The following is a 24778-nucleotide window of genomic DNA, read 5'->3' on the forward strand; positions in this document are numbered from 1 at the left end:
AGTCTTGGCAGGATAACTAGTAGGTACAGCCTATTTTATATATTCAATGAACGTTACACAACCTAACTCTAAACTTTTGTCCGAAAACTAGCCTGAGGTTGTCCGAATGTGTGGAGCGGCTATGTGGCGCTCACGTTAGACACTGGAACGTCAACCAGGTCCACGGTGTCGGTACAACGTGCCATAAACAAGTTACACAGCCCTGTCCCCGGGGGCAACGTGATGACAGTGTCAGTGTTGTTTACCACGGACACGGTAACATCAAAAAAACTTTCTGAATCCAGCAAGATGTCACGGACGATTAGTCCAGGTACCGCAAAAGGATAGGGTCGTCCACAGATGCGTCCAAGAAATCCCTTTGGAATCTGGATAGCGAATCCCAATGGGACGTCAACGGTCGCGCGGCCGGGGAGTACAAGCTTATAATCTGTTCGCAGGGAAAGGGTCCATCCAACGGAGTTACCGGTTCTGTACGGTAAGCGGGAAGAGTCGGTGTGGCGGAAACAGCGTAGCTCCACACGTTGAGACACCGCGAACAAATCTCGTTTCGGGTCTGCGGGCGCGGCGGGTCTCGGGCGTTGGTACGGAAACATCCGTTGTACAGACTGTCGCCCGTGGTCGACGGGCGTCTGAAGAGGTTGCGCAGACGTTCCGTACGCCGGCGGAGCGTGTCCACCAGTACCGTGGAAAGCCTGCGTCGTGGCAGAGGGCTGGTGGTAGGTGCTGGTTGGCGTTGTGGAGAAGTTGTGTGGGCTAGGGCCTGGTTGGGCCATTTGCGCGAAGTCGTTCGAGGTGGGATGACCACAGGCATACGAATCCATGTGAAACGTTTTTTCTTTTCTTTAGAAGAGGATGTGACGGTGAGCACAGTTGTGGGAACAGAGGGAACGCCCGAACTTGGCATGTTTTTATCACGAAAAGAGGCCCATCTGACAGGTGGAATAGGATGTTTTGGACCAATGCGGCGATCGTAATAGGCGCGAATGGGGGCGGGGTACGTGGCGTCACGGCATAGGCACCAACGACACTTCATGGCGGCCGAATGGTTATAAAAAGGGCGGGTCCGGCGTTCCCATCCGCTACGGCCGCTCAAACATACCGTACGCCTTTTATACTCATTGGAAACATTCAATTAACGGACCATGACCACACCCACCATTCTCGGATTGTTGTTGGCTGACAAACAAATTGGAGTCGCCAAGTTTGCCATCGACGATGCCAGCGACAAGACTGTGTACACACCGTTTGTTTACAATGGTAAACAACTGGTTCTCGAATGTCAAGGGCACTTGGCTGCCAGCGGCATAAAGATCTTCAAGAACGGCAAGTCCGAAAATCATGTCATCAGTATTGTCATGGACGATTCCGATGTGTTGGAATCCTTGGTCGACATGTTGGGGGCGTTGCCTCAACTTGCGCAAGGCGAAGAAGAATGGGAACCCAAACATCCGACGTGGAACGGACGTGTGGACTTTTCTCTTGGAGTCAACAAAAAGAGCGGCGCCTACTACGCCGACATCACGCCGAAATTCACCCCAAAGACCGCCTCCAAACAAGAGACCAATCTACAGAAGGGGTACAGTTGTGAGATTGTTTGTTCCGTCAAGGCGTACATCAACCCAGAGAAAAAGTCGTACGGATTGGCGTTGGGTGTGCGCAAAGTCACCGTCGATAAATCCAACGTGAAGGAAATTGAGTTCAATGAACGTGAATACGATGATCTCGAAGTGATCATGTTGTGTAAGTTTTTATTTGTGTTTGTGTAGTACAACATTAACTTGGTATTGACTGACATGTCTACGTAGAAAGATCCAAGATGTCGAGGCTGTGTCGAAAACCAACCCAATCAGTTAGCGCATATGGACATAGGAGGGTGCTTAACGCAGCAGTTAGATAATTGGTTGAATACGATAAAGTATTTACCTTAAATGTGTAACGTAAATAAACCAACTATAAGACAATCAAGTCGTGGTGGTGGTGGTGGCGTCCGTTGTTCCAATGTTCATTCGTTTCTTGAACAAGGTTGCTGAAACCATGGCTATGGCGTGCACCACTGAATTGGCTTCTGTACAGTTCGAGAAAGCGAGGACTTCTGAGGCGAGGAAAAGAGCCAGCGTGAGGGAGCCGCCAATAATGGTCACCCATTCACTGGGTGAAAAGAGGCAGGCTCCTGACATGAGAAAGGCAAAAAAGACTATATAAAGAGAGGGCCCACACAATTCTTCTATAGGCCCATTGGTGTCGAACACAACATGGAATCCATCCACTCTACAATCCAATGGTTCAAGGACATGTGCGAGCGTAAATTGAAGGACCCCCCTCCCATCGCACTTGACTTAAAGTACGGATACGGCGTGGAGGAAGACGATAACGACACGGTGATCGACGAGGATACGGACTCTGTGTTGGTAGAGCGTTTGACGGAAGGATTATGGATTGTACCTGTAAACGCCCCAGCCAGACTCGACGACTATTGGACCATGTTCAGGTACACATTTCCCGAACAGCAACGTAGTGGCCTCGCGTATCTACTCATCGAACGTCGCGACGCAGCGCTGGAAATGGCCACCGAAACGGCCATCAACGCTCAGTGTGTGATGTCGCCAGCGTTGAAACGCAGGTTCTTGCACCTGGCGCTGGAATCGCGTATGGAGTTGAGACGAAGGGAGGTGGTTCTCCTCAACTTCCAGGTGCACACAGGCTTGTTGGGGATCCGCTCAGGGTGTGTTGGGGAACTGTTTTTGGCCTGTTCTGCGCTGCACCGGATCCGCGTGTTTTTGTACGATCTGTTGGAGAAGGACTTGGTGACGCGGGGGCTTGGGAAGAACTTGAAGAAAGCCAAGCATGACCACCCGACGGCCATGAAGCGGGTCATGTTGCTGAATGCGAAACCATCTCGTTCAATGGGGTTTGACGATCTCGCGATGAACTTGCCCCACCAACTGGATTTGGTGGCCACCTACTTTCAAACATTAATGGATCACATGATTCGGGACGATCGTTACGTAATTAGATTTGAGGAATTAAGTGTATTAACGCGTTTATGTGACATGGCCGTCAAAAGTATGGGTGGTGTATTGAGTCTATGCCTACACGAATAAGAGCTACTTTCTACTACACTACTACTACACTCGCAGTTGCGTTGGACGTCTGACAAGGTGCATCACTTTTTGTTGTTTTTGATGAAGAGGGGACCGTGTCAACGATCAGGATCCCTACCGGTTCTGACGACGTTGGTGTGGTGGTGGTGGTGGTGGTAGTGGTTGCCGTCATGTTGTGTGTGCACGTGGACACCACTGTGGTGGGGGCCGAGCAAGTGGCGGATCTGGTGGAAGTGATCAACTGCGTGAAGATGAAGGTACTGAACTTGGTCGTCGTAGATGTGGCAGTAGCGGTCGCGGTTGTGGTTTCTGTAGAGGTTCGATTAGGAGCACAAAACGTGAACGCAACGCATTCACGATTGAGGGGTAACGTCACGGCAGGCAGAAGGGCCGTACTAGCGTTCGTGCTGGCATTTTGGCCCACCGCAGCCCTAGCAGAGAGTACGATGGAGGAAATGAGGAACAGGAGACACTGCATCATGGAGGAATTATCGATAGTATAGGGTTCACATAAAAATGCGACGTTTAAAGTTGTAAAAATCGCGATCGCTGATGAGTTTGACGTGGTTACCGTCGACGAGGACATGTTCTTTTAAACCTGCGAGGTCAAGGCGAACGCGCAATTCGTTTCCAACCTTGGTGGCTGTGACAGGGTCAGGGAGCGTCCAGCACCTCACGAGGGCGCGTACTGTACAGCCTGTATCTTCGGCCAACGCGACTGCGAAAGCCGAGTCGATGGTTTTGCGAGCAATGTGGGCAAGGTTGCGACGGAAGAACATGGTTGGGTTGTCTGGTGTGAGGAGTGAGGGGCGAGACGAGCGTTTTATAGACTTTCTTTTAGTGTATAGTCAGTCATGCGTCGGTGGTGTTCAGCTGTGTAAACAAGGCGCTCAACTGTTTGTTGTGTAGTTCTGTGTACGTCCATGGAATTGTATATGGAGGAGTAACACCATGAAGGTCGAGAATGGCCAAGCAAACAAATAACATTTTTGGGAACCGTTTCCGCTTGAGATCCAGATGTTTATGCTGGAAGGCGTGATGAACCCGCGTAAACATGCGCTGCACAGAGTTCATGGTGTGGTCGGGCGGATGGGGCCACGAAGCGCCGCCCATTGAGCGTATGATGGCGGGGATGGACAAATACAGTGGCTGTAGTTTGGCTGCTCGTAAGGCGTCCCGCACCTTGATGTAAACATCAGGACGGTTCACAGCCCCGTCACCCCCAATGTGGGCTTTCAGTTCAGCTAGAAAAGAGGCGTCGAAGGGCCCGCCCATGAACCCCAGCGTGTGATAGAGTGTCCACCGGAAAATGTACGGCCGACTGTAAATATGTTTGTGTGTTTTACGCACGCGCCCCCAGTCCGATGGATCGAGGGCGATGGGCCGAGCGGTTTCTCTGGATTCGTAGACAATGTACTCATTGTAACCATACTGTTCAGGTATATCGAGATCGAGCTGATCGGACGAGAAGATGGGTAAAGGTTCGGCGTAAGTGTCGCGCTCGTAAGCGATCGGTGTGTCCGGAAGTCTGTCCGGAGTCTCCTGCGCCACATCTTTATGTTGCCATGGATACAGATCTTTGAATTGGACAGGGTCCACATGGACCCCACATGATGCGAGTAACTGGAGGTAGGTGTCCGCCATAGGGCAATGACAAGACTGCCAGTGTGTGCAGTTGGTATTTATAGGCGATGGATATGTTGTATTGGATGATATGTAGAGTGTACCTAAGCATTTTACAATTCCCTATCATCATAATAACAGCGTGTCACTTCTATAATATGCTCGTAATTTGTGTCAGCGGATGATTTTGCACAGGTGTTGGTGCCGCTTACTACGAGTTTGACATTATATGTTGTGGTACTATCCAGTTTGGCTGATTCACTGAACTCGAGATGTTGAAAACTTCCGTTTACAAACGATCGATAATAATCTGGGCTCACAGCTGAATAAACACACGTAGGATCTGAAGCCCCAGCGCTCGACGATGTAATGGCGAGGTGCGCAGTGATATACCCCGTAGCCGTGCCAACCGCAAGCCATTTGAATGTCATCGTGTATAAACCCGTTGTAGGTACGGCGAAAAAGACGCTGCTTGATGAGTTAACAAACAATCCGCTGCCATTCGTTGTGTCTGTGGCCCCTATCACACGTTTGACGATTTTTCCGCTATTAACACTATTCACCCACGCCTGAGTCGCCACGATGTTGGTTCCACTCATGTACAAATTACCACCAGCATATAGAGCTCCACCTACGCCCACACCGCCCGGAACCACAAAAGCTCCTGTAGATGTGGATGTAGAGGCTGTGGTGCTATCCAACGATATATTTCCAGTAGTAGCTGCAATGGTGAGCCCCTTAGCACCTGTAGCTTGAATGCGTGTATTTCCAGTATCATTGCGCAGGGTCAAGGTATTCACTCCACCATCCGCCGAGCGAGCGGAACCGTTTTTGAACAAGGTGGCGAAATTGGTTCCATCTCCCAATGCAACTTCAGCGTACGAGTTGCTTGCGCTGATGACTTGTGTATTTCCATCGAATACTGTGGCACCGGTGGTTTCTGCAATGGTCAGTCCTTTTCCACCTTTAGATTGGATTTTAATTTTTCCGGCACCATTTTGAAGCATTAAACCGTTGGTCCCAGCCCCACCCGTGTTGGTAGACGAGTTAAATAACAAATATGCTCCAATAGCCGTATCATTTTCAAACCCGATAAACGTTGTCGCAGATGTACCGTTTGATTTGTTTTTAACCAAAAACGTGCGTTGGCCGTTCACCGAGGTGCTCCCCAATGTATAGAAATTCACATCCAAGGTAGGTGTTGTGCTGCTCAACGCCGTCAAGTTGGTGTTAAGTGGTTGTTTTCCAGCTAGGCTGCTATCCACATAACTTAACGCAACCAACGGGTCCACCCCGTCCTGAAGCATCTGCCCATAAAACTCTACATCGCCATAGAACCGTGATGTCGATCCACTACCCACATCCAGTTTAGGTAATGAAGGATTCGCCCCACTCAGACTGGTCAGGTTGGTGTTAAGTGGTTGTTTCGTGGCTAGCGCTGTAACCACATAGTCAGTTCCAACTAGAGGATCTGTACCGTCGAGCAGAACCTGCCCGTAAAACGCAACGTCGCCATAGAATGTTGATGTATCCCCAGCACCAACTTCCAGTTTAGGTAGTGTAGGTGTAGCCCCACTCAGGTTGGTGAGATTGGTGTTGAGCGGTTGTTTACCGGCTAGCCCACTTGTCAATGCAGAGTTGGTGGCATAGTCCCCCGTAGGTTGTTTCGTCGCTAACCCGTTGGCCAGCGCCGTGTTTGTGGCATAATCCCCAGCATCTTGTTTCGTAGCTAAACCGTTCGTCAATGCCGAGTTTGTGGCGTAGTCACCAGCATCTTGTTTGGTGGCTACAGCCACATCCACATACTGTCTCGTAGCTAACGGAAGAGGGTAATCTGGATTCAATGTGACGATAACCCCATCCCCAGCCAGATCCACGTATTCCTGGGTAGCCACTTGTTTGCTGCCTTCAGCTGTGACTGTGCCAGTCACCGTCAAGTCACCTGTCAGCGTAGGTGTTGCACCACTCAAGCCTGTTAAATTGGTGTTGAGAGGTTGGCGAGTCGCTAACCCGTTGGTTAGGGCGGTGTTGGTTGCATAATCACCAACAGCCTGTTTCGTCGCGAGACCAGTATCCACATATTCTCGTGTGGCGAGTTGTTTACCCCCTTCTGCAGAAGCGGTTCCCGTAGCAGCTATGGTTCCGTCAAATGTGGCGTTTCCAGTGGTAGGCGCAATCGTCATACCTTTACCACCTGTAGCTTGCACTCGTGTGGTACCCGTATCATTGCGCAGGGTCAGGGTGTTCACCCCACCATCCGCAGAACGAGCGGAACCGTTCTTGAACAAGGTGGCCATGTTGGTTCCATCCCCCAATGCAACTTCTGCGTATGAGTTGGTTGCACTGATTGCTAACAACTGGGTGGATTGTATATTCCCATCTAACGTCATGTTGCCGGTGGTTTCTGCAATGGTCAGGCCTTTTCCGCCTTTCGATTGGATTTGAATTTTTCCGGCATCGTTTCGCAGTCGTAAACCATTCGCCCCAACACCGCTCGTGTTGGTAGACGAGTTGAAAAGCAAATACGAACCAAGAGCCGTATCATTTTCAAAACCAATAAAGGATGACGCGCCAGTGCCTGTCGATTTATTTTTCACCAGAAACGTACGTTGACTGTTCAACGGGGTGCCCCCCAATGTGAATGTATTCACATCCAGAGAAGGGGCGGTGTTACTCAAGCTGGTCAAGTTGACATGGAGGGGTTGTTTTCCGGCTAGACCACTCGTCAACGCTGTGTTTGTGGCATAGTCGCCCGTAGGCTGTTTCGTGGCCAATCCTGTATCCACATAATTGGTTAATGCGGTCGTTGTGGCTTGCAAATACGGCGTGACCAGTCCAGGGAATTTGGTGGAGACGTAACGACGCAAGTAATCGAAATTCACAGCTTGCTCTGCTTCTATCAAATCCAGATTCGTGGATGCGCAGGGTGGTGTGTCAAACAATAACCGCGTACAACCCCCCGTGTCATCGCCATAATCTGAAGCTGCGATAACTACTTGAGAGTTGGGAACCAGCACATAGTTACCATCTCCATCAGTTTCCCATACAGGATTCCCCTCCCCATCTACAACAGGTGCACCGTTTTCATCTTCTTCTTGTTTACGCCGATGGGCATATCCAAAGACCGCGATCCAGCCGGCGGCCGCCACTGCCGGCCCGAACAATGCTGGAACCAGACCAGTGCCTGGCGCTGGTGAGACAGGCCCCAGTAACCCACCAGAAATCGGTGCCACTGCCGCAGCAGGGCCAGACACACTGACCGTGTTGCTAGACCCGTCGGCTTGCTCGGTCACATCCTCATCGTTGTTTTCTTCCGTGTCGTCATCGTCCGCTGTTTTGACGCCTGTGGCAGAAATCACATTCCCAGTGATGGTGATACCTGGCCCGGGGATGTAGCCCTGAATCACACCCCCCAAAACAGTAATTCCGTTTGTACCGGTGTACGACCCCTGAATATTGCTACCCACAACAGACACACCGCTGGATCCTGTGTAGGCTCCTTGGATACTGCTCCCACTGACAGTGACACCATTGGTCCCCGTATAGGAGCCTTCAATATTTCCCCCGTTGACAGTGACACCGTTAGACCCGGTATAGACTCCTTTGATCGTATCTCCGTCCACGGCCACGCCATCAGAACCTGAATATGCCCCTCGAAACTCATTCTCTACACGCGTGACACCGTTGCTTGCGGTAAGAATGTCTTTGACAGTGACCGTGTCGCTGTTGGTCTCTATGACAAGCCCGCCTTCAGCATATAGGTCTAACAGCACTTCGTGATCGCTATTTTCAAACAAGCCCCTCGTAAACGTCCGTGTGTCTCGAATTTTATTCACCTCTACCATTTCGAGAGCGCCCTCCACTTGGAGAGCCAATTGAATGTCATTATTCGTGCCTGACCGGACTTGTAACCCGTTGATGGGCTGAAAATTCAACCCTGACGCAATCTTGTCTTCAACGATGCGAATGGTGCTGCCGTCCACGAGAGGGGATGGGTTAACAGCAACATTATTGTTACTGTCTATCTGTAGCGATGCAGCACACCTCACACTCAGTTCACGGCGACCATTGACTTCAGCCGAAACGTCAATGCCGCCAGCTTGCTTGGCTTGGATGAACTGAGCCAGAAAGCCTTTGGTGACCGCATAATTGTCTTGGCTTGGGGAAAAGCTGAACCTCGAGGCCAATTGCACGTCGTCCAAATCCAGACGGTTAAACGTTTCGTTGTAGGTGAAATTAGGCCGTGACTGTAGACCGTTAAACACCCCAAAGTAAGGAATACGCCCATTCCCGTGTGTTTTCATTTCGAGTTGACCATTCGTTTGCGTGAAATCATTGGAAGCCATCAACCGGAGAACCGTAATGTCAGTGTCACCCAGAAACGTAAACAAATCGGTCAGGGTGGAGAATCCCAAATCCAACAAATCGCCTGGCAACAGGGCGGACAGTTCCGTTAAACCGGATGTGCTACGCAGGGCCCCAAGGGGTTTCAAAATATTGGTGATGTTGGTTTCCAATTTTCCGTCATCGTTCACCTTGAGCGATTTGTGGAGATCTAGAGCCAACTGTTCTTGGTCCACTTTGAATGGGGTCTTTGACCTCAACCGTACATGGGTGGTTGAACTCTCGCCTGGTGTAGTCTCATAATACTGTAAAGGTGGGTCCAATGCGTTGGCTGTGCGAACCACCGTTAACTGGTTGTTGATATCCACGAACAACGTGGCTGGGTCCGTGTCGAGCGAGATATCGATGGTGTCCCCTGCACGTACAGCATCGAGAGGGGGGTTGGCTGTGACACCTTTGACCAGACCGCCAAAATCCGCATACAGTTCGTTGGTCGCATCATCGACTTTCAATGTATCATCGTCAATGTTGAGTGATATTGCAATGTTGTCACCTGTCCTCTGGGTTTCGAGAGGTGTGCTGCTTGACACCTGTTTAACCAGACCGTCAAAATCAGCATACAACACTTTTGTAGTATCATCCACTTTCAATGTCAACTCGTCAATGTTGAGTGACAGGTCAATGTTGTCTCCTGTCCTTTGAGCTTCCAGAGGATCCTGTGCGGTGACGCCTTTCACTAACCCGTCGAAATCCGCGTACAATTCTCCAGTATCTTCATCCACTTTTAATGTCAATTCGTCGAACGCCAGCCCGACTGTAGTGGTTTCGTTGGGCTCATCAAACACTTGCGTGATGGGTGCAGTGGCCAAGATATCTTTTACGATTTTCCCCGCGGCCGACCACCATAACGTTCCCGTCCACACTTCCACCCGGTTTGTGTCGGTATTGAAAATGACCGTTCCTCTTTTCACATGGCTCAATGCATCTCTCCCTGCGGTGGTGAACCGTCGCAAAGTTAATCCTGGCGCGATACTGTTGGGGGTATTGACAACGACATCATCTTCTACGTTCACACTGTCAAAGACCGCATCGTCTGAACCTGTGAGGGTCTTGCTGGAGGGGAACGGTCTTGCTCGTGCCATGATAATTATTGTATGAAAACATATAATTAAACGATACTCTGACCATGGGTAAATCGTGTTGTACGAGTTGTTTACGCCCAGGCGGAGGAGGAGGAACCTGCCATAAACGCCCGGTCGTCAGGTTCGCCCCCGTCGATCGTACGCCCACGTACCCAAAATCCAGTGTTGTCACGGGGGCCATCCCGCCTATGGGCGGTGTTGTGGGTAACGAAGGCGTGAAAGCCACCTCTGGAGCCGACATTGCCGAATGGGTCCTTCCTGAACATCGCCCTATTGCCGCCATGGTGTTTGGACTCTTGTACCAGAAACGGCTCAAGGACGTGGATGGGTACCTCCTCCAACCGATGGAATCCCTGCGTGTTGGCGTATGGTACAACCGCGTCAAACACCATACGGTTGTCGGGTTGCGGGGCACCTTGCTAGGCGCTCAAGGCGGTTTACAAGACCTGAAAGACGACGGCGTGGTGAGCGGACTCTTGGGCGGCGCGAGTTGTGATTTAGGGATTGTGAAGGAAGCCACTACGGTCATGGACACTGTGATGGCGGCCTCCCACTTGAGGACCAGTTGGATTACCGTGGCGGGATTTTCCTTGGGCGGCAGTGCAGCCATGTGTTTAGGCAACATGTACCCCCATGTCGAAGTGGTCAGTTTTGCTGGAGGGGCTCCTGCTACGCAGCCTACGTTGGTAGGGCCAGGCCCCGATCGAGCGATCCACTACCATGTCGTTGGCGATTTGGTGAGCAGCCATATGAGTCCCGCTGCGGCTACGGTCGTGAGAGTGGATAAAGGGTTCACCGACTTTTCGGTGGTCAAACACCATTCCAGCGACCGGTTTCTGCGGGCGGATTGGGCAGGGCGGCGGGTAGACGCCGACTTTGAAGATCAGTTGTTTCTGGCATGGGCCCGCGGTGACAACCGTAGTACGGCTGGAAAAGTGTCTACATGGGTGAAACAGGGATTGATCTCGTTACTGCCCTCGCCTTTACGCACAGTCGCCGGGATGGTCGACTCCCAAGTAGACGCTACGTTCGCTCGCGTGGCCGAGTCTTCGCCTATCCCAGGCAGCACGCGGTTCCTCCAGACTCAAGGGGACCCGTTCACCCTAGCAACCGAATTTGATAAAGATGATGAAGACGACGAAAGTGGAGAAGTACTTTAGCCATAAAAGGAAATGTAAATTATGTGTAACAATATATTACTGTGAAAAACAATGGCCGACCATTTTCGTTTCTACCCTAACGCCGAGGACACCATCACCCCGTGGAACGCGAGGTACCAGTACCCGTCGCAATCCAATGCGGCGAGGAAAGTGACCCCGCGTATCCCGCCCGTCAACGGGATGGTGTTTGGCGCCAACTATGGGAAATACATCAAAGTCCAGTTCCCCGCGCAAGGTTACGTCAACCCGACCAACACGACACTGACGTTTGACGTTACTCTCACGGGGTACTCCCAATCCTCGGCCGTCGAACAAGTCAGGTTCCAAAACAACATTCAATCGATTTTCAAACGTGTCAAGTGGATGTATGGGTCTACCCCCGGTGAAGATATTGACGACTACAATGTGATGGTCCGCAATTTGACCGAATGGACAGCGAGCAACGCCTATGGCACGATGGATTCCACGTCTATTAATGAAGGGATCGGCGGGGTGGTGGTTGGACGGACCCTCACTGCCGGTGATCCAAGCCCTGTACAATCGGGTGCTGCTCTCGTCAATGCGCGTCAAGCGTACATCCAAGGCATTGACAACACGGACGCCGCATTAGGGTTTGGGGGTGTTCCCAATCGTCACAACCATAGTTTATTGACAGCTACTTATGGGACTAACGCATGTACCCGGCGGTACCAGGTCTCCCTCATGTTGGGACTCTTGACACAGGAAAAGTTGATCCCAACTAAATTCATGGCCTCTCAACTGTCCATCGAAATCGAACTCGCTTCCCCCGAAGAATGTATCATTGTCGCCTACAATGGAACCACTGACAACCTCGCTCCCCCGACCTATCTCGTCCACAACATCCAGCTCATCCCTGAAATCATCAATTTCGACCCCTCCTACGACGAAATGTTCATCCGTGGATTGTCCCAAGGAGGAGTGTGAGTACCTTTCCATTTCAGCTAGTTCACGTTCCACGTCCACGGCCCATGCCAGGTTTTCGGCACGATCGTCTATCATGTCACCGTTGAGATGCACCACTTTTGATAACCGATGGACCGGCAACAACGAATCCATGTGAAAGACCGTAGCAACCAACTCGTCGACATTGTAAGTGTCTCCTTCCACACATACTGTATTACGCCCGTCGTGGCCATATTGTTTCTTACACCATTTTCCTTTGTAGTATACGACTCCACGGTTGGTGACGACGAGTCCTTTCACTTGGGGGTGTGTGCGTGCATCAGTCTTTTTAGCAAAGTAACGCCCTTTACATAGATGCAACCGCCGAAAGACTGTGTCCCCCAACACCACACGGTTCCGCTCGCTACACCAATCCAACAAGGTTTCTACGGAGACATGATAGGCGGCTGCTGCTGCGGCGATGGACGTGTACCGCTTGACCTTGACTAACTTGTAAACATCTAATCCATGTTGTTCCTCGATCATATTTTTCAATGTTGATTAGGCCGATCAAGTTTGGAACGTGAGTTCACGGGTGGCTTTTAAAGCGTAGCTTACCCATTTTATATATCTTCTTTTTTCCAGATGGCACACGTTCAGAACATCTACTGCCGGTTCAAGTGTCATTAATTTCCCTATCCACGAAAGAGGCCGCTCTATCAAATCCTTGTTTGCGGTGCAAAGGCGACAAGTTCCTGTTTACGGTCGAGATATGGGAGCCACGCCGAACGCTTCCAACGGGATTATGCAATCGTACCAGTACCGCATCGGTGGTGAATATTATCCCGCGGCTCCGGTCGAATTGTCCATGTCACCGTCCAGCAAGGTTTCCAACGGGGGTACAGAGGCGTGGCTCGAATTACAAAAAGCACTCAACACCGTCGGGGATTACCGTCTTTCCTCGGCCATCAACACGCTCCGTTGGCATGCGCCGTACAGTGCGGTTTTGTGTGAAACTGATTTCGCCGGTACCATTATACGCGGCGACCAGACAGAACCGTATGCCCAGACAGTGGTCGCCCCCACTTCCAAGCAACAGGCGGGTAATATGGGTTCACACCATTTCGCCGCGGCGATTTCATTGGAAGCGACCAACGGGACCGAGATCTCGGGTCTCAATGCGCAAGAACAGTCTGATATTACCTTTATGGCGCGTTACTCTGAGTCTCAATTGGCGGATTACCAGATCTTTGTTTTTGCTTACATTGACAAGATGATTATTTTGCGTGAAAACAATGTGATGGAAATGGTAGAGTAGTGCGCTTTATTTTTGTGTGTAAACCATAAGTAGTAGTAGTAGTAGTACAATACATTATGCCCCAAGCTGTCGGTAAAGCTGCGTTCGGTATCGCTGATTTTTTACGTTACAATGAAGTGTATTTCGACTCTTCTGAACGGACGTATGGCACGACCAATTCTCCAAATTATTCGGTGAAACCACTGACCAATGTCGTGGGGTTCAAACTCCTTGACGCCCAAATTCCGTTCTCGTATTACGTGTTTCCCGAGGGTCGCAACACGTTCCAGCTGTACGAACCGGCTACCGACGCCACAACGACCGTCACCATTCCGCCTGGAAATTACACGCCTTCGTCGTTCGTAGCCGTACTGCAGACCGCCTTGGAAACGGCTGGTGACGCCGAGTACACCGTCGCCTTCTCCACTCCCACGGGCAAATTCACGATTACGTCCAGCGTGGCTGAACCGTTTGCGGTCACATTTGACTTTGACGGGCCAGGGCCGTGGATCGGGTTCACACATGCAGCCACGTTTACGGCCTCGGCGGGCGGTGTCTTAGTCGCTCCGTTCGTGGCACGACTGAGTGGGCCTGATTACATCTATGTCTGCTCCCAGTCCCTTGGGTTCCTCAATTACAATACGTTGCGGCTCGGTGACGCCTCGACGTCCGGCGCCGTGGTCGCTAAAATCCCTGTGACGGTGAATCCAGGTGGGGTCATCACATGGACGGACCCAGACCCAACAAAACTGTTTGAATGTGATGTGGGCGTGTTGGAACGTGTGGATTTGTATGTGGCCGCTGGGGGCGATGTGACCACTCCACTGGATTTCAACGGTGCACCGTTTTCCTTGAAATTTATGTTTGTCACGTCTGACGATATCTATGTTAAACGTGGCGCTGGGGATACATTGGGAAATCCGACCAAGCGGATGATGTTTTCGAATTGAATTTTTGTATGTAAACATAAAGTATATCAATACATCCCATTACTATGGAACGTCTTTCTCGTACGACACAACCGCCCAAAAACCCGGTCGTGACCGTTGGACCGCAAGGTCCGCTTGGCGCCACCCTTACTGGCCGTCAAGTCGTAGACACGCGCCGCGGGTACCGACAAGTCGATGTCAAACCTAAACTCCATGCCCAACGCGTGGATACCGTGGCTCCCGAAGTGAAAGGCAAATTTTGGGGCCGCCCCACATTCAAGACCCAGTACGGTTGGAAATTCCATGATTACAGAGCTCCGGATCTGTACCATGAACCTATCCTCAGTCCGCTCAAACAATTCGATTGGACCAACAAGGTCGCCACAACCATTCAGGCCGCTGACCGTACGGGGTCAAAGAACCCATGGGTTCCAAAAGCCAACCCTGGAGGGTTGTTGGTCAAACCGAAAAATTATTTGACACGTGGGTCGAACTTGAGGACGTTGGAAACTGTTGATGAATATGGAAAACCGTTCATCCCTGACGTCATGGATTGGGAACGTACTCACAAAGATAACCTCAATCTTGAACGATCGGTTGTGGACCGCTACGATGCTCACTATGACGACCCAATGGAAACTGACACCATCTTCTCTGGCCCTCCAAAAAATGATATGAAAGCGCGTGCCGCATCTGAACGTACTCAATTGAATGCATTGTTGAAAGCATTGGACAATGCTCGGTCACATAACATTGAACTCTCACCGCAGATGGCGGAAACTTTATCTCAATTGGAATCAGTGGCGAAGGACGCGGCCGATGCCATGGAAGGGATCGAACACGTGGGCTATATCCAGCGCGCCACTCAGCCTTCCAAAACCGCTGCCGCAGAATCCGGCTACACGGCCCAAGCCATCCACCAATTCATTGCGATCCTCGATGGGATCAAGGCGGCTTCATTGACATCCTTACCCGAGACCGCATCACAAATGTGGTACGAACGTGTCTTGGACCAAGTGGAATCCTTGTCCCAAGCGTTCGGATTCTTGTCTGAACGTTTGAATGATGATTCCGTGCCTAAAAACCAATTGGAACGGCAACACGGGATCCTTGTCGATGTCGAGAAGAGGGTTGGTTTACTCACTGTCTATGCCCTCCACGGTCAACGTACACAGATGCGCCCCCAAGAAATGAATGCCAACGTGACTTACATCCACAACAAACTCGGTGAATGTTTATTGTGGGTGAACCAGCTGCTCCACTCTAAGGGGTACTCTGCCACAGCCGCCAACGGTTACCAAGACGTCCCTGCAACCGCTTCCGAGTTTGAGGATATTAGTGCGGCATGGGAAGATCTGTTGACCATGGCAGACGCCCCAACCCAACGTGCCATGGCGCCGGTCCTTAACGCGTTACGCCCTGCGCGTGAATCATTGAGTAATATTGCCATGGACATGGACATCACGCCTACGGCCATTGCCCCGGCTATTGGTAATGATATAGATGTAGAACGCTCGGCCGCAACCGGTGTTAGCAGCAGCGGCGGTGAAGGCGTCGCTGGTGGCGAGGCCTCGGCCACGGCGGTCACTCACACGGTCGTCCCCCAAACGACTGTCACTGGCACCAACCTCCCTGACGTAACGGATGAGGAAATTGATACTTTCATTCAAACCGGTCAATTTAGGGCGGAATGGGGAATTCGCACTAAGGCTCAACGTGACCCCAAACGTCTTATACGTAATAATGCATTTCGGGAAAGGGTCCGTACAACCCTCGCCCGTGAGAAAGCATTGACCCAACAACCGAGACGCAATACCATTAATCTGGATAAGCTCACCCCACGAAAGACCGTCCTCCAACCTCCTGCAGCCCCGTCTACGTCCGTTGTACACGATGCTGACACTGAAGCCATGTAATTATTTTTTAAATGTAACCTACTCTTATAAATACCATTGGCCATTCTTTTCCCCTATTTCCTTCGTGATGGTTAAACCCAATGCCAAGGGTAAAAACCCAACCAAAACGCCACATTCCAAACGCCAAAAGGCCCAAACAGCCCTTAGGATTGACACCTCAGCAAAGACTGGCTCTGGACAAAAAGGCCGGCGTCTCGTTCGTAACGGGAAAGGTCAAACCGCCAAAGTTCGACCCGGCGGATCTATTCCATCATCCTCCACAAAGAAAAGATATCATCCCTCCCACGATACGATTAGCAAAGCCGCAGCCGCCGCCAAGCTTGTCAAAGGAGCCGTTGGGTTCATCCAAGGACTTAAAACCAATCACACCGCAGTCACCAGTATGGGCGGTACAGGCAAACCCTACTCCGACGTACGAAAGTGACACTAGTCGTAGTAGTTGTGATGAGGATGGGTGGTGGGACGTGACCGTCGACTCCACATCTTCCGATTCTGATAGTGATGATAATTCTGATGATGAGCAAGTATAAATAGATCGTCTTCCGTAGATTTTCTCCCCTTTTTACTCCCAATACAACATGTTGTCTCCACGTATCACGGTGTTCCACTACCCTGAAGGCCATAACTCCTTTGATATACTCACAGGAGAGATCATCAATACGATGCATAAACACAACTTTTGTCCGATGGTAGATGCCCTCCATGGCCATGACGAGACGTGGCTTTTCGAAACATTTCACAACGTTCAACATCATCGATTCGTTTTCATGACCATGCATGGATTCGTTTCTGCACCTGTCGACCGTATAAAGGACAACACGTTTGGCGACCCTAGTTTTGTCATTTATTTTCCTGACGATCCTGATCTCGTTGTTCCTTGGAAATCTATCGTTTTATATTTCGAAGGGATATTTGGGTTACGTGCACCTGTTTTCATAGACGATACGTTGAGGTACTTTCTCGGTGTCGAAAAAGCATAAATAGACAGCATAGCAACGGATTTCCCCTTTCCCACTTTTTATTACACCAATATATGGTTGTGCTCAGTCCTGTTCAGTTTTGGTGTGCCATCATATTTGTTGTCTTTGTACCTTTGATCTCACTTGTTGGGCTGTTGGTCTATCAACATACTCAGAGCGCTAAACTTGCCGTCGCCGAAACCGTTCGCCAGCAACACCACAGCGCGTGCACATCTCCATTATGACGAAAATCTATAAAGCCTCGCTCGCCGATATCACCAATGTGTTGACGGGTGGTTCGCCACCTGCCAAGAAACAAGGAGGTCGTAAGCGTAAAGAGAATCCTGTCGAGGAACCGCCTGAAGCTACTACTCAGCCTGAGGCGACTAATGAGCCAGAAACCCCTCAACAACGTCGTAACCGGCTAGCCCGCGAACGCCGTCAAGCCAAGAAATCGGTTTCTGTCGAGCCCGTTCCCGAACCTGTTACTGAACCCGTTCCTGAGCCGCCTGTGCCTGAACCTCCTGTCGTTGAACAGCCTGTTGAACAGCCCGTGGAACAACCAGCTACCCAGCCCACTGTTGAACAGCCTAAAAAGAAGAAACAGCGTACGGAACGGCCTAGCGGAGCCCCGCCGAAATGGTTTGTCGATTCTTACAACAATATCATCAAACATGTGTTGGACTACAAAGTGGCTACTGAGACCAACGCTCAATTGGCGCCTACTGTCGCTGCGGCTGCTCAACAGAAATGGGACGAACAAAAGAATGAAGTTGCCCCTTTGGAGGATAAATTGTTTTCTGAAATGTTTGGTAGAGCGTTTGGCCGTAGTCACCGTAAACCAGCTAGGAAACTGCTTTGATTTTTAAATGCAAATAAACATTGTATTGTACACAATGAACGTGACGCCTAAAATTGTACGTAAACATCAAACTGTGCGTGTAGCACAAGGGTTGCCAGGCCACCAACGCGACCGTGATGGCACCTTGCTGTCGCTGGACGTGGCTTCTGTACCGGAAGATGAGACAGATCACCATCCCGCCCCACCACACCCCGCGCTGCTTCCACACGAAACGTCGCTGCTGCTCGTCGCGTCAAAGGGGTCCGGCAAGACGACGTTGATCTGTAATTTGCTCGATTTCTACAGAGCATTTTTTCATACAATACTTGTGTTCAGCCCCACAATCAACAACGATTCAAAATGGGTGAGTACCTCTTCTTGTCTTTTCCGTTTACGGTTGGCCAGCATGACGATGGCTCGCCGTTGGTTTTCATACCGCGTCACCCATTCGAGGTTATCTGCGCGGTTGTTTTTGGTGTTGCCGTCGATATGGTCAATCTCGGGTGAACAGTGTTTAAGGAGCGAATGTTTTTCGTCTGGATAAAATGTGTCTCCAACAATACGATGGATGAGGTAGTTTTTGTACTTGATCATGACTTGCATGTAGCCGTTACTGCCGATGTACCCAAACGTACGTCCACCGTTCGCATGTTCTATACGCCCATGTGACGAGACTTTGACTGGTAGGGTTGGGTGGTCAAACCATACTTCGTACTCGCCAGGCTGTAACATGAGGTCTTGATTGGCGTATTTCCATTCGTAACCCCGATAACGGAATTGAGTATTGCCGTGTTTTTTGAAGTGATACCATAACGTTGGTTGGGATACCCCGATTGATTTTGCCGCAGCGTTTATAGATCTGAATTCTGTTTCTGAATCGTCCAACTCGATTCTAACCACTCTTCTATTTGCTGGTGTCCATTTCCTCATTTTTCTCATAGGATTGGGTCAAGGGCCAGAAACTGTTGGCGCGCAACACAAAACTCGAAAAGTTTGTCAAATCCCTCGAAACGAAAAGGGCCCGCGACCTTTCAGGCGTTGTCGTAGGGCGTGAACCGATGGAGTTGGCTAGAGAACGGGAGAAGGAAGACGATATTGTCGACGAGGATGATTTCACAGGATATATCCCCGATGAATGTTTTCTCGACGATTACAATGAACAGATGCTGGTCGATGTGATGAATGAACAAGACAAGTTAATCAAATGGCTTAAAGCCCACGGAGGGCACAAGACGGTTGCGAATCGCCTTTTACTGATTTTCGATGATATGGTCGGGTCGTCCCTCTTTTCGAACGCAAGAAACAATGCCTTCAAACGTCTCAACTCCAATCTGCGCCACTACTCTGCTTCTGCCATTATTGTGTCCCAGTCGTACAAGGAACTTCCACGCATCTGCCGAGTCAATGCCTCGGGTGTCATCTTGTTTGAAACGCCTAATGAAAAAGAGTTGGAAGTGTTATACGAAGAAAATCCTTGCTCGCTCAAGAAAAACGATTGGCTTTCCTGTTATTACGAATGTACAGCTGACCCATTCTCGTTCATGATGATCAACTATAAGCGGCCGAAACAACTCAGGATCTCAAAACGATTCGATGAGTTTTTGCTGTGCGATACGATGAAAGGTATCCCGGATCGACGGCCACCAATGAGATCTGCCGCAGATGACCATCCACCAACCATATAAAAGTCGTGGCTTGGCTAGGTTTTTCCCTGCCACCAACAAAAATGACTTCTTCCGACTATTATGCGTTCCGATACGAAATCATTACCTTACATGCTGGCGTTGATGTCCGAGCGGTCGTCGAAGTCCGAAAACCTGGCTGCCGGCTCCCGTTTACTGACGTAATCACGAATTACCATACCCGTGGCTTGAAACCTGTGTTTACGGATCTGTTTATTTCCGCTGATTGGGGGACATGTTTGGCTGATTACAAGTTTTTGCGCCAATTGTGGGACGACCTAGAAATGGACGGAACGTTTGATGTTGACATGTTACTCAGCGACGCCACGCGGCGGTGCCTACCCCAAACCGAGGCGCTGATTCCAGACGCCGAGCCTCGTGTATATAGACGTTCTTTGGAAGAAGTGCGTGATCGGATTATGGCGCTTGTCCCTGTCACTCTCACCGAATAAATAAAACGCCTCACTTGTAAACAATGTCTTGTCTATTTAAACTCCTCCAAAACTTTTCTTATTTCTGTCCTGACTGTACACGTATGGGCTTATTCGACCCTACACCCCCACTCATGGCTTCCACCCCCGCATTAGGCCCATTCCCTTCCAACGCCCCTCGCCCAGCAGGCTTTTTTGCGACAGTTGCTGAACCGGCCCAAACTCCTCCCCCGGCGGCCGATTATTACAAGGAGGGCGGGCTTGAGACCATCGACATTTTGAAAGCCAAACTGTCGACTGAACAATTCGAGGGATTCTGTCTTGGAAACGTGTACAAGTACCTGACGAGAGCGGGCAAGAAACCGGACAACTCCAAATCCGATGATTTCAAGAAAGCGTACTATTATTTAGGCTTGCTGGCTGGTCCTAAAGAGTAATGTAGACTTTCAAACTCCGCTCTTGTGTAACCCATTACGTCATCAATCAACACGTGATTTTCTACTGGCCCGCCCCACGTGACCCATTCTCACTCTTGTGTAACCTTCCAGTGTGGCACAGTCATGTAGGGGTGGCACAGTCATGTAATGGTCTAAATCCTCCTTATACTATATCATCCCCATTCAGGAATTTATGAAATAGGTAGACTACTAAAAGGAGGTGGTATAACGGCATGTGTATGATGCTGGGGCGGGTTATCGGAGTGCATTTCCAAACTTCAGGGATGCATTCAAAGCCCAACGAAATCACCATCTTTTATCTGAATGAACACCCCGGTGCCGATCCGCCTTCGCTACTATCGTTTCTGTATTCACCTAAGCAAATACCTTTCTCAAATTAGTCCAGTCAGATTTTTGGACCAAGGGAGCAGTCTTTGCTAATTAGCTTTCACATTGCATCTTTGGCATAGGCAATGTGCTGATCTAGTGGCAAAACTTGCAGGCCAACCAAATGAGAACGTTTCTGGGCATTCGTAAACAACAACAGTTGCTCAACAGCGTCAGGGTCCGCTGAAACCCTGCAATACGGTCACAATCTGATTCGGCTGACATTGCTCGCCATCCCGATCATGTTTACGTAAGCCACCATATTGCAATTAAGGTTTTCGTCTGTGTAATCTAATGATCACCAGCACATGTGTCTCTCCAAGAGTTACTGTACAATCCCAAGTTCACCAAATAGCAACCCATCCTTTGATCGAGGCCTTAATCCTCAATGGCTGGATATCGGGACACATCTATCGTAAATTCTGGAAGGACATATCCTTGAATTGCACAAGTTCAAATATCTGTTGTAGAGCTACAAATTCATCTGTTTGGTGCTTCTAAACTATTACGTCGTGTACTCTAATCTACCAAATGTGTAGATGTTATCTGGAGAGAACACAAAGGATTGTCGGTTTTCTGGCTCCACAAATCGCTTCTGTTTCGAGAACCTCTTAAATTGCGTTCGGACAGCCTGGATGCAACAGTCCATGCTTCATCTTTCAAACCTCGGCCAACATTGGGCCACCGCGTACTGATCATCGTATACCATTTCTCATTTTTCAATTTTCAGCTGGTTGGGGGCATCCTTTTCGATGGGTGAATACTGATGCTGACACCATATGTAATTAACTACCATTGGGATGCACTTCTTCATACTATTGAAAGTGGCCATCAAGGTAAAACATCGCATTGCTTGGCACACAAAACATTATAATTGGATGGAATGTGGATTACTTAAGCCTAAAAAGGCAAGAATTTGTGACATCAGCAGCATTAATTATCGTCAAGCCCCATCACTGCATGCCAGCGAGTAGATGGCGGATTAGAACGTCCAAAGCTTCACTGCAGCTGGCACCTGAATCTCGGCTGGTTATTCTCAGTACACTCCGTTTCTTCCATCATCGTTTGCTTGAACATGGTTCTTTTGCCGCAGCATACGCGGCAAAGTCAGTACAAACGTCTCTGGCGTTTGAAATGGTCCAACTGCATGCTAGCAGTACGATCCTATCGCCTAATGCAATGCCTACTATTGCTGGTTTGGATAGTGCTGGTATTTGGTTGGTGGAAGCCAAGCAAGGAGAGGGACAATGTGAACGATTTATTTGATTTATGGAGACTTGACAGGCATCGTCTCAGGTACGAGCCAATCTCGAGAATTTGCATCCTCGGTGACATAAAGACATGCACGCCTATTAGACTGCCTGGAATTCAAGGGCAAGGCTCGCACCACGTTGGAGCCTTGCCACACTACATTCCTTCCGTCCAGCAAGATCCAGTACCACTATGTCTCGTGTCAGTCTGGGAACGCGGACCACTCCCGAAATATATCCGCGCTGCTCTTGACACATTTGGCACCGGATCCTCCCGCCCTTACGCCAACCTGTATCTCTTCCTACCTCCAACATATGGTTTGCAACATCTCAATGATTTGTACGAAGGAGAAGGACGGTGGCCTTCCAATGTCTATGTAATTGATATTGGACAAGTGCACGCACGATGGAATGTGACAGGATGGAATGGGTTTGTGTCAGACCATCTATGTAGACTCTACGGGATTGGTGTACATAGGAATCAATGTAAACAATTGAGAAAGGCGGTCAACCACAGCACACTAACGAGAGGATCAAACTTGGGTGAGCATTTTCATGCGTTTGTGATATCTCTTTCCAAAAACCTTTGAGATTAACCGTACGACCAACTCCTAATACCAGTTCAGTTGCGGCCCGTCTACGGTCAGCTCTTTTATCCGTGGACGAACCCCTCGCGCTGCTCGGCCTGGGCATGGTCTGACCTCGATACAATGTGGGGCGACCTCCCCACTCTCCTTGACGCACCCGTCTTTAATGTCGAGACCGACGTTTTTACACTATCATTTGGAGACTCGTGGCGGTTGTACACACGTGGTCAATTTACGGCCTTCAATCAGCACCGCCCAAAAATCAATGATGCCTGGCGTTCTTGCAAGCAACTCAAAACTCTTGACGATACCATAGCTTTCTTCAATAGTACAGATTGGGCAGCCTTGGATGAAGGATGCGGCGCTGATGCCGTTCTGAAATCTGATTTCACCCTTACAGAAGCTCCAATCCAGGAGGCAGACTGGACGCATGTCGTTCTATCACGCTCTGATAGGGGTATCCTTACAAACTGTCGATCTGCAAATAACAGTGTACAGATCCGTCATAAATGCCGGGAAGCTATGCGAAAGATCACCTCCGAACTCGTAAATTCCAACCGCACATCACCCTTCTCTTTGCCTCCAGTCGAATCTCGCCCGCTCAAACTCTACCAACCAGAAGACAAAAGAGAGATGTGCTCCTACTGGCTCCCGCAAGACCAACAATGGTGCGTGGCGAATTCCATATCGGAGGACGTCGCATGGTGGGTTCACGTGGCCAACAGCAATGGGTCAATAGGTAAAAAGTACCTCTACTCTACTGCCAATTCCCAGCGTGACACGGCAGCAGAGATTCAAGTCATTGAGTCCGCTCTTTTCCATCTTCAAAACTGGAAGCACCAAAACTTGACGGTCTTGTTTGATCCGGACGTAGATGACCGGGCTTTAAAAGTAGGCCGGGGGGTTATTGAGGTATACGAAAATAGGAATGACGGAGACGAAGAATCGAAGGGAATCATCATGCGATATGTCAACCTGGCATAAAACGCAACATTTATCTCTATACCCTGGTGAAAGTATATAGCATTTTTGGAATATTGGTGTGCAGTATTAGTTTTTTTTAAGGTTTGCTTTAAGCTTATGTTCCTCTTGTATATCCTATTGAGTCGTGAATGTAAATTCTCTTTGTAACATGCTTCATATTGTATAAAGGCTTAACTTTCTGTAAAGATCCGTGAGCTGACAGACAGGAGAACATCATTAAGCACAATTCCGTTGCGACAATGCCCTGGTTCTTAAGGTCTCCTCACGCATTAACACACTGAAAAGGGTTTCATAAATGTGCAACTGCAGTGGTTGTAAGACATCATAGGCTGGGAGACACAACACCTATTCAATCACAGACTCGTTCTCCCACAATATCGGCATATTTAACGTTTTTTTTTTGGAAAGAAACATAACGGGCGGTTGTCCAAATTATTGATCACTGTCAACCCAGGGGTTCATATTACCTAGACATATCTCGAGTCCCGAGCGAAGCGACCCAAACCAAGCAAGCCACCGACGGGATGGACTTGTATAGGATAATACATTGCAGATATGCACAGGCCTCAAGGAAACCTTCTGATGGGACGGCAAAACAAGTCGAGGGCACAAGTCTTATCCTGAAGCCTCTACTTCCAAACTCTTGCAGTTCAATGATCATCCTTGCTACGTACTTGCCACAGTTTTATAAGTATATTTCAAGTCATAGAAAAAAAAGGTGTGCCATTTACAGAATGAACCGAATCAGTTCCGACAAGGCGTGCAAATCTCTCGCAGCGAATATCACTGACGTTTTCCATTCCAT

At 49.6% G+C, this 24778-nt stretch overlaps 16 protein-coding genes across 17 annotated transcripts; 11 read left to right on the forward strand and 5 right to left on the reverse strand.

Annotated features, from left to right (window-relative positions):
* Nucleotides 1-2: 2 nt before the first annotated feature.
* SPPG_00919 lies at nucleotides 3-2935 on the reverse strand. Of its 2 annotated transcripts, XM_016749247.1 has the most exons (3): nucleotides 1924-2935; nucleotides 1638-1825; nucleotides 3-1565 (listed from the first exon to the last, which is right to left on the reverse strand). In XM_016749247.1, exon 3 carries the CDS (start codon nucleotides 1031-1033, stop codon nucleotides 302-304), a length of 732 nt encoding a protein of 243 aa, XP_016611473.1. In that variant the 5' UTR covers nucleotides 1034-1565; nucleotides 1638-1825; nucleotides 1924-2935; the 3' UTR covers nucleotides 3-301. The 2 variants fall into 2 exon arrangements, with proteins under 2 accessions (XP_016611473.1, XP_016611474.1); XM_016749248.1 differs by having other exon boundaries at nucleotides 3-1825.
* On the forward strand, nucleotides 1143-3194 carry SPPG_08889 (uncharacterized protein; the record flags this gene model as incomplete). The annotated part of the gene is made up of 2 exons (XM_016757037.1): nucleotides 1143-1740; nucleotides 2194-3194. The coding sequence occupies 2 exons, from the start codon at nucleotides 1143-1145 to the stop codon at nucleotides 3099-3101; spliced, it is 1506 nt and encodes a 501-aa protein (XP_016611475.1). The 3' UTR covers nucleotides 3102-3194.
* SPPG_08890 (uncharacterized protein) lies at nucleotides 3017-3735 on the reverse strand. The gene has a single exon (XM_016757038.1). It carries the CDS (start codon nucleotides 3685-3687, stop codon nucleotides 3115-3117), a length of 573 nt encoding a protein of 190 aa, XP_016611476.1. The 5' UTR covers nucleotides 3688-3735; the 3' UTR covers nucleotides 3017-3114.
* Nucleotides 3736-3871: 136 nt separating this feature from the next.
* On the reverse strand, nucleotides 3872-4745 carry SPPG_00922 (uncharacterized protein; the record flags this gene model as incomplete). The annotated part of the gene is made up of 1 exon (XM_016749249.1): nucleotides 3872-4745. One exon carries the CDS (start codon nucleotides 4743-4745, stop codon nucleotides 3954-3956), a length of 792 nt encoding a protein of 263 aa, XP_016611477.1. The 3' UTR covers nucleotides 3872-3953.
* Nucleotides 4746-4837: 92 nt separating this feature from the next.
* Nucleotides 4838-10210, reverse strand: SPPG_00923 (uncharacterized protein; the record flags this gene model as incomplete). The annotated part of the gene is made up of 1 exon (XM_016749250.1): nucleotides 4838-10210. The coding sequence occupies one exon, from the start codon at nucleotides 10208-10210 to the stop codon at nucleotides 4838-4840; it is 5373 nt and encodes a 1790-aa protein (XP_016611478.1).
* Nucleotides 10211-10398: 188 nt separating this feature from the next.
* On the forward strand, nucleotides 10399-11370 carry SPPG_00924 (uncharacterized protein; the record flags this gene model as incomplete). Its single annotated transcript, XM_016749251.1, has 1 exon — nucleotides 10399-11370. One exon carries the CDS (start codon nucleotides 10399-10401, stop codon nucleotides 11368-11370), a length of 972 nt encoding a protein of 323 aa, XP_016611479.1.
* A 51-nt stretch (nucleotides 11371-11421) lies between these two features.
* SPPG_00925 (uncharacterized protein) lies at nucleotides 11422-13591 on the forward strand (the record flags this gene model as incomplete). The annotated part of the gene is made up of 3 exons (XM_016749252.1): nucleotides 11422-12311; nucleotides 12839-12856; nucleotides 12919-13591. 3 exons carry the CDS (start codon nucleotides 11422-11424, stop codon nucleotides 13589-13591), a joined length of 1581 nt encoding a protein of 526 aa, XP_016611480.1.
* A 56-nt stretch (nucleotides 13592-13647) lies between these two features.
* SPPG_00926 (uncharacterized protein) lies at nucleotides 13648-14520 on the forward strand (the record flags this gene model as incomplete). The annotated part of the gene is made up of 1 exon (XM_016749253.1): nucleotides 13648-14520. One exon carries the CDS (start codon nucleotides 13648-13650, stop codon nucleotides 14518-14520), a length of 873 nt encoding a protein of 290 aa, XP_016611481.1.
* A 44-nt stretch (nucleotides 14521-14564) lies between these two features.
* SPPG_00927 (uncharacterized protein) lies at nucleotides 14565-16415 on the forward strand (the record flags this gene model as incomplete). Its single annotated transcript, XM_016749254.1, has 1 exon — nucleotides 14565-16415. The coding sequence occupies one exon, from the start codon at nucleotides 14565-14567 to the stop codon at nucleotides 16413-16415; it is 1851 nt and encodes a 616-aa protein (XP_016611482.1).
* SPPG_08891 (uncharacterized protein) lies at nucleotides 16221-19487 on the reverse strand. The gene is made up of 3 exons (XM_016757039.1): nucleotides 18588-19487; nucleotides 17059-18515; nucleotides 16221-16907 (listed from the first exon to the last, which is right to left on the reverse strand). Exons 1-2 carry the CDS (start codon nucleotides 19152-19154, stop codon nucleotides 18405-18407), a joined length of 678 nt encoding a protein of 225 aa, XP_016611483.1. The 5' UTR covers nucleotides 19155-19487; the 3' UTR covers nucleotides 16221-16907; nucleotides 17059-18404.
* SPPG_00928 (uncharacterized protein) lies at nucleotides 16496-16945 on the forward strand (the record flags this gene model as incomplete). The annotated part of the gene is made up of 1 exon (XM_016749255.1): nucleotides 16496-16945. The coding sequence occupies one exon, from the start codon at nucleotides 16496-16498 to the stop codon at nucleotides 16943-16945; it is 450 nt and encodes a 149-aa protein (XP_016611484.1).
* Nucleotides 17616-18236, forward strand: SPPG_00929 (uncharacterized protein; the record flags this gene model as incomplete). The annotated part of the gene is made up of 1 exon (XM_016749256.1): nucleotides 17616-18236. The coding sequence occupies one exon, from the start codon at nucleotides 17616-17618 to the stop codon at nucleotides 18234-18236; it is 621 nt and encodes a 206-aa protein (XP_016611485.1).
* SPPG_00930 (uncharacterized protein) lies at nucleotides 19274-19900 on the forward strand (the record flags this gene model as incomplete). Its single annotated transcript, XM_016749257.1, has 1 exon — nucleotides 19274-19900. One exon carries the CDS (start codon nucleotides 19274-19276, stop codon nucleotides 19898-19900), a length of 627 nt encoding a protein of 208 aa, XP_016611486.1.
* Nucleotides 19901-19941: 41 nt separating this feature from the next.
* SPPG_00931 (uncharacterized protein) lies at nucleotides 19942-20349 on the forward strand (the record flags this gene model as incomplete). The annotated part of the gene is made up of 1 exon (XM_016749258.1): nucleotides 19942-20349. The coding sequence occupies one exon, from the start codon at nucleotides 19942-19944 to the stop codon at nucleotides 20347-20349; it is 408 nt and encodes a 135-aa protein (XP_016611487.1).
* Nucleotides 20350-20424: 75 nt separating this feature from the next.
* On the forward strand, nucleotides 20425-21049 carry SPPG_00932 (uncharacterized protein). The gene has a single exon (XM_016749259.1). It carries the CDS (start codon nucleotides 20433-20435, stop codon nucleotides 20763-20765), a length of 333 nt encoding a protein of 110 aa, XP_016611488.1. The 5' UTR covers nucleotides 20425-20432; the 3' UTR covers nucleotides 20766-21049.
* Nucleotides 21050-23112: 2063 nt separating this feature from the next.
* SPPG_00933 (uncharacterized protein) lies at nucleotides 23113-23973 on the forward strand (the record flags this gene model as incomplete). Its single annotated transcript, XM_016749260.1, has 1 exon — nucleotides 23113-23973. One exon carries the CDS (start codon nucleotides 23113-23115, stop codon nucleotides 23971-23973), a length of 861 nt encoding a protein of 286 aa, XP_016611489.1.
* Nucleotides 23974-24778: the final 805 nt, after the last annotated feature.

Source organism: Spizellomyces punctatus, assembly GCF_000182565.1.
Source record: "Spizellomyces punctatus DAOM BR117 chromosome Unknown supercont1.2, whole genome shotgun sequence".
NCBI lineage: Eukaryota > Fungi > Chytridiomycota > Chytridiomycetes > Spizellomycetales > Spizellomycetaceae > Spizellomyces > Spizellomyces punctatus.

Coding starts and splice junctions, on each gene's coding strand:
- SPPG_00919 (XM_016749247.1), bottom strand. CDS start 1,033: ATGAAGTGTCGTTGGTGCCTATGCCGTGACGCCACGTACCCCGCCCCC.
- SPPG_08890 (XM_016757038.1), bottom strand. CDS start 3,687: ATGTCCTCGTCGACGGTAACCACGTCAAACTCATCAGCGATCGCGATT.
- SPPG_08891 (XM_016757039.1), bottom strand. CDS start 19,154: ATGAGAAAAATGAGGAAATGGACACCAGCAAATAGAAGAGTGGTTAGA. Junction 18,516..18,587: donor AACGGAAAAGACAAGAAGAG/GTACTCACCCAT, acceptor AATGCTCTGTAG/AAATCGAGCAAATTACAGAT.
- SPPG_00932 (XM_016749259.1), top strand. CDS start 20,433: ATGGGCTTATTCGACCCTACACCCCCACTCATGGCTTCCACCCCCGCA.